The 12,320-nt window shown below is 35.2% G+C and overlaps 1 protein-coding gene and 1 non-coding gene across 2 annotated transcripts in view; both read left to right on the top strand.

The window, feature by feature from the left end:
* STT3B (STT3B, catalytic subunit of the oligosaccharyltransferase complex) overlaps positions 1-12,320 on the top strand; it is a 76,969-nt gene that overhangs the window by 58,082 nt on the left and 6,567 nt on the right. The window contains exons 10-16 of the mRNA XM_023752913.1: positions 401-449; positions 1,741-1,895; positions 4,057-4,268; positions 5,987-6,174; positions 7,046-7,217; positions 8,189-8,362; positions 10,916-11,029. Of these exons, the coding sequence (XP_023608681.1) occupies positions 401-449; positions 1,741-1,895; positions 4,057-4,268; positions 5,987-6,174; positions 7,046-7,217; positions 8,189-8,362; positions 10,916-11,029 (1,064 nt within the window). The remainder of the gene's footprint in view (positions 1-400; positions 450-1,740; positions 1,896-4,056; positions 4,269-5,986; positions 6,175-7,045; positions 7,218-8,188; positions 8,363-10,915; positions 11,030-12,320) is intronic.
* Positions 4,810-4,973, top strand: LOC111825771. The gene has a single exon (XR_002828958.1). It is a non-coding gene; the product is annotated as a U1 spliceosomal RNA (small nuclear RNA).

The following is a 12,320-nucleotide window of genomic DNA, read 5'->3' as shown; positions in this document are numbered from 1 at the left end:
GTCTGGTCTAATTAGCATATTACCCTTTTATTAGTATAGATAATTTAGACACCACCACCCACCCCCCTTTTTAAATATTATCCAGTGCTTTCTTACTATCTTAGCTTTGTTTTACTAGTCAATATGAAGTGTATGAGAGAATTGGAAAACTTCCTACAATTTTATCTATCCACTTGTGTTTCTCTGGAAATGTAATCTCCATGGATATTTGTTTTCCATTGATCACACTAACATTTTATCTGACTGCCAGCCCTGTGAAATATGTTGTCATCTACAAATTAAAACTGAAAAGTTTAAGTATTAGGTTAAATTAAGCCATAATAATCAGTAAATATAAAACCAATAAAACAAAAACAAATTTAAAAGGCAGATTAATTGCTTCTACATTTTTCCTTTTAAGGTTACATTGCACCATGGAGTGGCAGGTTTTACTCCTTGTGGGACACTGGGTAAGTGCAGATAAGTTATTTGCCCTCATTAAAATACCATTTTTCCCCCCTCTGTTCTTATATTGTCAGCATCACCATCAGTCTTGGGTAACATTTTAAAAGTATCTTACTTATACTAATTTAGTAAGTGTTGATTGGAATCCCTTGTATTTTTTCTTTGTTATAATACCTACTTGGAATGCACCTTTAGTATGATATGCATGACATGTATTTTGATTCTGCATGGACAACTCCTTATTTTAGTTTGGTCAAAACATTTCAGATAACATTTGTGCAATTTTAATGATTGATTTTTATTTTTACCAATGTATTCAAAGTTTCCATCTATTAGTATTTACTTTTTAATCATTAAGGCTCATATGCTGTATATATGTGAAGAAAAAGTTTTAATGTTTTTTAATGCCACACTAAGTTTCTTGATATTTTAATTTATTACATATACTACAGAATATTTGTGTGCTTTTAACACTTGGAGTGGGGGAAACGAGTTAAGTCGGCTCGCGTGAATTGCGCGTACTCTGCGGGAGCCGTCTTTAACTCGGTTGAGGATGAGAAAATATCCTTTGATTTATAATTTACCTGTCTTCTCTGTTTTCACTGTTCTATCTTCTTTGTTACTCCCTAAATGGCCCAATAAAAAACCTATCACAATTTATTGAATGGGCCTTCCCATTGATGTGATATCAGAAGGTCTAATTAAAGGGCATAAGCAAATATATACTAATGACTGAAACTAACATTTGGACACATAATTGAAGAGATCAGCCAATGGACCCCAAAGAGTTTGAGGAAAATCTTCAGTAGATAAATTTTTGTCAGTAATATTTATTCTTACTTTCTAAACTTTAATGGACTACTTTGGAATCTTGGGGCATTTCAGGAATAATTTGTCCTGTCCTTTCTATTTCTCTCATTGCCTTGCTAAGAAAAGTATTGTGGCAATATGATATCTTATTTTTGCTAGTAATAATAAGTCTAAAAGGTAGTGAGATGTAGGAGGTGCTAAGTTAAAATGCAGAATAAATTCCTGTTTAAGCAAAGATTTTTGTATTAAAAGTCAGAGCCAACACTTTTTTAATATAACTAGCCTTAGATAATTCTCCTAATTTTAGGGATGACATATTAGTTTGTTTTATTAATGTGGACCAGATTTATAATACAACAGGTTATGTTGGAATATACTTATGAGTGACAAGGGTTAGAAGATAGAAATTATATCTACAGTCAAAGAAAATTTTTCCATCAAAAAGGATTTTATTTAATATTAAGTATTAACTTTTTAAAATTCCAGGTATGCAAAAATACATATTCCAATTATTGCATCAGTGTCTGAGCATCAACCTACGACTTGGGTGTCTTTCTTCTTTGATCTACATATTCTTGTGTGTACCTTCCCAGCAGGCCTATGGTTCTGCATTAAAAATATCAACGATGAAAGAGTGTTTGGTAAGAGATTTTTAATAAATACTTAGCTTTAGAACAGTTATTTTCATTATTGACATCACTTCAAAGTTTTATTCTTCTTTGCATGACTCTGCATAGTCAAGATAAATTTCTTGCATAAATCTTAAGCAAGAAAAACCCAGTGAATTTATATTATATGTATTTTATTAACTTTTAATTTAGGACTCATATAACATTTTCATTCAATTTACTACATTTTCTGGGAGGTTATTATAGTCTGTGGCTAAGAATTGGAAATTATAACTTTGCTTACAGCATAGTCTTGATTTAATTTTCTAAGTTAGATCTGACTAAGTAGAAAGAAGTTTGCAGGGGTGACCATCATTGAAATTTCAGTGCAAAGTACATTTTGTAATGGAATAAGAATCACTTTTAAGCAAACACCCTCTTCACTGATAGATTTGTGTAAATTTTCAACTAATAAACTGAAAAAAGCAACATACACAAAAATAATCTGTAGTACCGGGACTTGAATTTATACAAGTATGCGGCTTGGACTATGAGTGATACTCAAGGTACTATTCCAGAATGAAGTAGGAGGAAAATAAAACACCTGCATGAGTTCTAACCAAAGGATGACACTCATTCTTCTTGTGTATGTAGACCAGTCTCTCTGGAAAAGGCCATGATAATATTGCATCATTCAAAAAAGATTTAGCTTAAACATATTGCCCACCTCATGACTCAGCAATCCTAATTCCAAGAGAAGTGAGTGTGTATGTCCAACAAAGGACATGTTTAATAATGCAACTTTATTCAGAATAGCCCCTAATTAGAAACATTCCAAAGGTTATTAGCAGTAGAATAGAAAAAGAAATTCCGATGTATTCGTACAATGGAATACAACAACACAGCTATTAATAAAAGAATAATAGCATGGGTTAACCTAAAAAGCCAATTAAAAAGGAACATTTTTATATAATTTTAAAAATAAAGTTCAAGAATAAGAAAATTAAGTTAATGCTTTAAAAGTCCAAATAGTGATTACTTTTTTTTATAGGCAGGGAGTGGGGAGAGCAGTTATTGACTGGGAAGAGGTGTGAGGGATCCTTCTGAGGAAGCTCTATATTTTGATACTAGAGGCCTGGTGCACAAAATTTGTGCGGGAGGGGGGGGGCGTGCCTCAGCCCACCCTGCGTCCTCTTGCAGTCCAGGAGCCTTGGGGGATGGCTGACCGACGGCTTAGGCCCATAGCCTTAGCACTGCCGTGGAGGCAAGAGAGGCTCCCCAGCCTTAAGCTCGGCTCTGGGCTTCTGGCTGAGCAGCTCTCCCCCTATGGGAGAGCACTGACTACCAGGGGCAGCTCCTGCATTGAGCGTCTGCCCCCTGTGGTCAGTGCACATCATAGCGACTGGTTTGTTCCAACGTTTGGTCGATTTGCATATTAGCCATTTATTATATAGGACGGGTGATAATTACATAGGTATGCACATATGTAAAATTTATTGAGATATACAGTATGAATATGGTATAATTTTTTAGTGAGGAAATGAAATTTTAATTAACCTTACTTGAGAATAGGAGCTCAAATTACTCATTGACTTTATGAATTCATGTAGCCTTCAGCCTGAAATGGTAGATCCTTCCTGATGGTTAGCACATTATGTGGAAGGCTTTGGCTTTTGGAAAATACTTTGGAATTTTTAAAAAAGTCTCTTACTAATAACAGGTTCCTCCTTGGGCTAATACATTATATTCTCCTCATCCTATTTTTACTTTAGAGCAAGCTTTATGCCAGATACTGGCACTAGCTTTTCACAGACTTTATTTGATTCTATAAACTTACTCTGCCTGATAAATAATTCCTCAAATATGTTTTCATCTATCAACTATGGATTTTTTAATATGTGATGATATTGACAATGGATTTGTCTCATTTTCCATAACTATAATTACTATAATTAAATTTAAAGCATGATACATTTCTCTAAATTGTTGATATATAGTGTCTAGTTAGCATTAGCTATAATTTCTAAATATGACTATTAAATCATTTGGTTGGTATTATCAATTTAAAAACAATTAACTCTTTTATGAGATGTCTGTTTTTAGATTTGGTTTATAATGTGGTATAAAATACTTAGTTCAGTCTCCTGCGAACATTTTCTTTTCTGAAGTGTTACAAGAGAGCTTGTCTTTCCAGTTGCTCTGTATGCCATCAGCGCTGTCTACTTTGCTGGAGTGATGGTGCGGCTGATGTTGACTTTGACTCCCGTCGTTTGTATGCTGTCTGCAATTGCCTTCTCTAATGTTTTTGAGCACTATTTGGGGGATGACATGAAAAGGGAAAACCCACCTGTGGAGGACAGCAGTGATGAGGATGACAAAAGAAACCCAGGAAATTTGTATGATAAGGTGGGGAATCTAAAGTAAGGCCTTTAAAAATTTTATATGCTTTATTTTTCTACCATAGTAAGAACTATTAATATTAAGAAATGTGATTAAATAGGATTTAGACAAACTGACATTTCTAGTTGGTCTCTACTGTTTGCCTAAAACTTTGAATCCTGCTTGGTCTTTTAGGTAAGAATAAGAAAGTAGAATGCAACCAGAGTAGGAATTCTCATTTCATTTTGGTCAGGTTTTATCTAAAATCCCTCTATTTTTGAGAGCAAAAACGTAGTGGCCTACTAAGTTACATAACATTGAGCATTATAAACCCCATTGAAACCATGTGCACAAACGCTTATCTTTGAGGTCCATGTTCAGTGTAAACTTGAAACTTTTTTTTTGTTTTTGTTTTGTTTTGTTTTGTTTTGTTTTGGTGTACTGGATGATGTTCCAGCGAACTGAGTCACCCAGCCAGGGCATGTAATTTACTTTTACTTTTAACCTGTCAGGTTAAGTGAAGAGCAACGTCATATTTGGTGCAAATGTGGAAAAGACTTGTAAAAATTGGCTTACCTGACAGGGGAGATACCGTGATCAGGAAGGTGGTTTTCCCAGGGCAAGGCTTATCCACTGTACTCTGGATGTGCTGACCCCTGCAATTCCCCCAAATGTGGGAAATTTGACTGCATAATTTGTGGTAATGGGGGACTGCGTTCCCACTCTCCCCTGGAAAAAAAAAAGATTAGAGCGCTTGTCTTGGATGACATACTAAACTTCATTTGAATATTAACTAGTTTTTAAATACCAGTAAGCAATGAAACTTTCCAGGATAAGTATTAACTTTGAAAAGCTTTCCTTACTACATAGGCCCAATATAATTCATACAGGTTTGTTTTAATACAGCACATACCTACTTTTGTGTTTGTGGTTATGTTTTATTTTGTGGTTTCTTAACTAGCCTAGCAATGTAGAGCTTATGACTCTGTTCAGTTTTCTGTTCTGGTTTTTTGGTGGTGGTTGTTGTAGTTTTAAAAATGTAATCTTGCCCTAACCAGTTTGGCTCAGTGGATAGAGTGTCGGCCTGTGGACTGAAAGGTCCCAGGTTCGATTCCAGTCAAGGGCATGTATCTTGATTGCGGGCACATCCCCAGTAGGAGGTGTGCAGGAGGCAGCTGATCGATGTTTCTAACTCTCTATCCCTCTCCCTTCCTCTCTGTAAAAAATCAATAAAATATATTATAAAAATGTAATCTTAATTTTAATATGTCTGTTGGTTTTGGGGTTTGGAAATTGGAAGGTTGATTGTTATAACGCTGTTTTTGTCTTATATTAAAGTTCTACATAGTCTGGATTACAGTTGGACAGTTTCGTTTTCAGAATGAGGAATTTGGGTTTTGTAAGAAAAGCTTGCTAGAATGAGGCCATTTGGTTATCTCCTTTGTACATACATAAAACATAAGAATATTCGGTTTGACAGCAGCTTCTTACTGGAGATATTTTCGTCTGTGACCAGCTCCTGAATTGTGTATAGTTCCAGGAAACCACCTCATTCACATTTAGTTTGAGAATCTACCTTGCTAATTTTTAGAAAACTTATCACTCACTCAAGAATACCTGATGGTTATACATTTTTTCCCTCAAAGGATTAAATTGACAGATTAACATTCTCCCAACTTTTCTTAAATGTCTCAATGAAACCAGTGAAATGATGAATTTGTCTAACCAGTTTTTTGTATCTTCAGGCAGGTAAAGTGAGGAAACATGTAACTGAACAGGAAAAAACTGAAGAGGGATTAGGTCCTAATATAAAAAGCATTGTCACCATGTTGATGCTGATGCTATTGATGATGTTTGCAGTCCACTGTACCTGGGTCACAAGCAATGCCTATTCTAGTCCAAGTGTGGTCCTGGCCTCTTACAATCATGATGGGTAAGAAAATAACTTGGCTACAAAAGGATTTTATACCTATGCCTTTTTTTTCTGTCTCAGTGGTTAAGAATTAAAAAAAGGAATGTTTGTGAGGCTCTGCATTTGAATCTACCATGTTTTTCATACAGCCTTTCTTCTCACCCTCCCCTCCCACCACATGTGGGTAGTAATCATTGTATTTCATGCTCTTGTCCAGAATGTCTTTGCATTCATAACATGTATATTAGTTTTTCTCAAAATGTGGTCCATGGACATACAATAAGTTCTCACTTAACATCATAGATAGGATCTGTGACTAAACAAAACAACATATAATGAAACCAACTTTACCATAGGCTAGATGAACAAGAGTTCTATTCCTATAACGTTGATGAGACATAAGGATTGTTATTCAAGGACTTGCTATACAGCAACATCATTACCAGGAAGCCTGTTAGAAATGCAAATTCTTGACCCCTCGGAAAGCCTATTGAATCAGAAACCTAGAGGTGGAGCTCAGCAATCTCTGATTTAATAAGCCCTCTAGGTGATTATGATGCAGCTGAAATTGAAGAAGAGATCATTTATATATTGCCACACCAGCTTCTGCTTCATTTGGGTGCTTATTAGACTTGCAAAATATCAGGCCCCACCCCAGAACTACTAAATCAGAATCTGTTTCTTTTCAAGATACCCAGGAGATGTGCATGCATATTAAAGTTTAAAAAGCATTAGCTCTTCACTGATCTCTCCCCAACCCCCATTTTTTGAGGCTTTTAAAGACTGCCCTTAGAATGTGAGATTAATTCAATGGTTGAACACCTCAAGATTTTAAATTACTCTCTTCACATTTATAAGATCTCATTTAAAAGAATATTGTGATTCTTTTCAGCACCAGGAATATCTTAGATGATTTTAGAGAAGCTTACTTTTGGCTAAGGCAAAATACAGATGAACATGCCCGAGTGATGTCTTGGTGGGATTATGGCTATCAGATAGCTGGAATGGCTAATAGAACTACTTTGGTGGATAATAATACCTGGAATAACAGCCACATAGCACTGGTAAGAATTCAATAACCAACAGATCAAAGTTATAAATTTTTATTACTTAGCAATCAGGCTTTACTTGTAATTAAGAAGGATAAATGGAGGTGAATGTACTCTTTGCTTGCAGAATTCTCAAAATTTCTCTTTATACAATTCATTCCATAAAGTGGGTTCAGGTTGTGCATATTTACTTATTTAAGTATCATTCAGAATTGTAAGCTGATTTCTGGCAGATCTCATATCTTATGAGAATTAGGCAAAATCTGAAACTTTTTTTAATTTTTTCCAACACCAAAAATCTGAAACTTTTAAAACACTAAATTTGACTTGTATTTTCCATTTTATAAATTAAGATAATTATTTGTGGGGGAGGATGGGGGTTAATGGGGGGGAATGAGGACACATTTGTAATTCCTTAACTAAAGATTAAAAAAAGATAATTATTTGCAAATATGTAAAAGAAATGCACTGTGTTCAGGGAATGTTCACTCTGTTAACCTGTTAACCAATTTACCTAAATTAAGGTAATCACCTCTCTGTTTTTTAAAGATTTTAAATCAATAGTGGATATTAACCAAATGAGTTTTACTTGTAATAGTGTTGTAGCTAATTATCAGATGTCTGGTAGACTAAGGAGAAGAATATATTTGTGCTGGCTAGATTGCTAGTCATACCTGGCTTTGAGGTAATGAGAAGTTCTATTTCTTTTAAGCTTGCCTGCTTTTATATTAAAATGTTCATTTCATGAAATAATTAGCAAAATATTAAAACATTTATTCTGATTTTGACATTTCTGCTATACCTTATAGGGAGTGAGGTGCTTCTAAATCTCAGTAAATTTGTTGAATTCATAGCAAATCATTTCTATAAAAAGAATTCCATGTAAATCAGATTCTTGACATTCCTTCATAAGGTAAAAATGTGCATTTATTTCTTTTTTAGCATATTATGGGGCTAAGTATACACATTCTCATTTTTTTCTGTAGGTGGGAAAAGCTATGTCTTCAAATGAAACAGCAGCCTATAAAATCATGAGGAGTCTGGATGTAGATTATGTTTTGGTTATTTTTGGAGGGGTTATTGGCTATTCTGGTGATGACATCAACAAGTTCCTCTGGATGGTTAGGATAGCTGAAGGGGAACATCCAAAAGACATTCGGGTAAGAAACGGTTAGTTCAGGTGTTTTAAGACAGCTCACAGGTCCAAGTAATTCTCTTATTTTGCTACCTGCATAGTATTTGTTTTCATTATTTTATTCCCAAGTTTAGACTCTCACTCTGAATGTACTATGAAGATACTATAAGCACTTTTCCCAATTTTAAACCTTTTGAAATTCGTACTTGATATTTCTGTTCTCCAAAGCAATCTTTTGTCAAGACTTTTGCTTTGACTCCTTCACAGCCTTTGCAGTTCTGCCCTTTCTTTCCATTTCCATTGTTTCCACTCTGTTACTGACCCTTATGATCATAAACCTGAAATAGAACAGTGACCTTAAAATTGCTATCCACCGCTTGCGTCTGTAGATGCTTATGGCATACAAATGGTTAAATGATGAAGGCCCCTTAGATTCCCTCTCCCAGTCTAACATGACATTGATCATGTCACTTTACAGTTTAAAAGCCTTTGATTGATTAAGGAAAAGGGCCTTAAAACCAAAGACAGACATCAGTTAGAACTAAAACCCTGCCACTGTCAGCTTGGTGCTATGAGCAAGTTATTTTTCACCAATCAGTATTATATGCTTTGAGCACTAGGTCTTGTTCTAGGTTCTGGTAGTATAATGGTGATTAAGGCAGCTTCAGATTATCACTAATGGGAATGCCAGGAATAATTCATTTGTAATGCTTTTTTGAGACTTTGTAGTAATGTAGGTGAAGCCTCAGCCTAGTGGCTGGTACGTAACAATCTCTGTAATTAGGTCATGGTATAAAATCCAAGCTCCTTCATACACTTTGCTTTGCTGGCATCTTGTCCCTCTATCATCTTTTCCCCCCACTCTTGTCAGTCTACTTTACTCAGTCAGTCTTTTCAAGCTGTCTTGAAACTTGCCCTGTGGTTTCTTTCCTTGACTCATCTAACACGTGGTGTTTATACTCTTCTCTTTCCTGGGATAGCTTCCCTACCACAGATTTGTCCCCCCTCTAGAAGCTCTTCTCTGGTATATCCATGTGTACTCACCATCAAAATCACACACAGCTTGTTTTGTAGGTAGATTCTATCATATCTCTCCCACTCAGTTGTGAGCTCTTAGAAGATGGGCACCCAGCAAGTGGTTTAACCAGTTAACTGTCACGATATTCTTAATTTAAAATAAAAAGATCCACCACTTGTCTGTAGACACTTATGGCGTACAAATGGTTAAATGATGAAGGCCCAAAAATGAGAGTGAGATTCATCACTGATCCAGAATAAAAGAACCTTTTGGGAGAATTTATGCATGTGTGTCATGTAAAGCCCCACATTTCCTGTTCAAATGTAAATGCTGTAACATTTCCCCTAAACTGATTAATAAATATTTCCTTGTATTACACTAATCTTGATTTAATTTTTCAGTATATGATTTTCATTTGTATTTCCTTTAGCAGTGTTAATATTATGACATGTGATGGATCCAGATATATGCTTTGAACATTTATATAGAAATTCTAAATTTCTATGCTTTTTATATTCAGTATTTTTAAAGTTTGTGAGTAGGTAATACAGTCAAATGGTTCAAAAGTAAAATGTAAAGGGCTATACAGTATAACTTTACCAACCTCCACCACTCCCCCTGAAAAGAAAAAAAGTCCATGGCAATCACTTATTATTTTCTTATGCTTCTTATTCAAGCAGATATAGTAGCAAAATATACACCCTGTTCTGCTTTTTTTAAAAATTTCACTATATATCTTAGTAATTTTTCTATATTAGAATATGGAGAGCTGTTTTCATTCTTTTTTTTTCACTTTGACACAGTGTATTCCATTGTGTGAGTGCATTCATGATTTATTTAACCTGTGCCTATTGATGGTCATTTAGGTTGTTTCCAGTTTTTAGTCTCATAAACAGTGGTACAGTAAGTAACTTTTATACTCATTACTTTGCCCATGTACAAGTGTCTTTGTAGGGTAAATTCCTAGACTAGGAATTTCTGTTTATAGTGCCAAATTGGCCTTTGTTAGAGGTTAATTTATAAATGTTATAGATCCCAATAAAATTACTATAGGAATTTTCTAAACACTCCCCCCAACTAAAGAACTGACTTTAGAGTTCATATGAAAAAATAAAGACCAATTAAAGAAAACAGAAAATGAGTAATTGTGGTGAGGATGGGGCATTTGGAGAGAGTGAATCTACCTGGTATTAAAACCATGGTGTTGGTACCATTCTTTTGAATTATTGAGGTTTTTATGTCATGGTTATAATCTGGTGGGATTAATTGCCTTTCCTTACTCCAACAAACAGTATTGTTCTTTTTCTGTGTTTTCTTAGATAATCTTGTTTATTTTTTATAAATGGTTTCTAGACTCCGCTTTTAAAAACACTCAAGATAATTTTGGGCTTTTTTAAGGGATCACATTAAATTTATAAATTAATCCTCTGATAGAATATTTATTTGATATGTAACTAAATATGGCTTTCTGAATACACCCTAAAAGCTGGTTTATGGGGAATTAGGGGGACCTGTAAATTTAACTGACATGAACTATTGATTTTTATTTTTTTTTTGTAGGAAAGTGACTATTTCACCCCACAAGGAGAATTCCGTGTAGACAAAGCAGGATCCCCCACTTTATTGAATTGCCTTATGTATAAAATGTCATATTACCGATTTGGGGAAATGCAGGTTAGTTACATTAGTTTAACTATAATCTTTTTTTAAGGGAATATTTTAAAAGTGGTCTTGTTTGCCTCTAAAAAAGGATAATGATGTTTGGTTGTGCTATAAAGAAAGAAGTGCTTATCTAAAATTCCCCAACATGCCCCTCCATTAAATTTAGATTTCTGAAACTTAAATGTGAAAAATTAGGAAAAAAATTTAGATCAAAGATTTCCTTCCAGAATATTAATTAACACTAAGGCTCAAATCCAACTTTTGCTTTCCTTTTGACCTCATGCTTTTTGAAGGCATTTTTCTTCCACCTTAGGAAACTGTGTTTTTTGTTTTATTCTTCCTTTCTCCCAGCCCCCCCCCCCCCCTTCTTCTCCCTTCTCCTCTCCCACACTCTCTAAAAATCAATGGAAAAAATATCCTCGGTGAGGATTAACAACAACAAAAGTTTATCAGCAGTTTTAAGCCATGCTTCCACCATGTCTTCATTTTGATGCCTTCCCTACTCAAGAATAATATATGTTTAAGACATGAAGTATAACTTTTCTTTTGTATAGATATACATGAACAAATCCCTCATTAGAATAGATTTAGGTTTTGTTTTAAAGTTGAATTCACTTATGCTCTGTGTCAACATAAATGTAGTCTGAGAATTTAAAATCTTCTCTCTTCCCCCCAGTTTTTCCTTTCTTAATTCCTCATAAATCTGCCCTTGGTTTGGCCTTTTTATCTTTATAGTTCCCACTTTTGGGATGTAGTATGCTTTTGCATTTATTTGACAAATAACACTGGGAAATAAAGCTACATTGAATGAGATAAGGTCATCATGCAGCTTATATCCTGGTGGAAGACACAGGTAATTTTTAAAATAAAGACAAACTTTTACTGAAGAGTAAAAGATAAGGAAAACAACAGAGGAGACTTTTCTACAACCAATTTCAAGACAATATTTGGAGGTTTTATAAGTCAGTACTAATCCTATATAATAAAAGCCTAATATGCAAATTGACTGAACAGTGGAATAACCAGTTGGTGGGGGCGGGGCCAATGAGTGGGCGGCTCCAGGCCAGCCAAGGCGGGTGCCAGTGGGCAGAGGGTCAGTGGGGGACGGGGACGGCTGCTAGCCTGCCAGCGCCATTCCCTGATCGGCCTGCCGGTTGCCTCCCACAGAGGGTGGCCAGACTATGGCCTAAGCCAGGGGTGGGCAAACTTTTTGACTCGAGGGCCACAATGGGTTCTTAAACTGGACCGGAGGGCCGGAACAAAAGCATGGATGGAGTGTTTGTGTGAACTAATATAAATTCAA

The sequence above is a fragment of the Myotis lucifugus genome, unplaced genomic scaffold (genome assembly GCF_000147115.1).
Source record: "Myotis lucifugus unplaced genomic scaffold, Myoluc2.0 scaffold_39, whole genome shotgun sequence".
Classification (NCBI taxonomy): Eukaryota; Metazoa; Chordata; class Mammalia; order Chiroptera; family Vespertilionidae; genus Myotis; species Myotis lucifugus.
The sequence above is the reverse complement of the archived record's forward strand: the minus strand, read 5'-3'. Positions and strand labels throughout refer to the sequence as shown.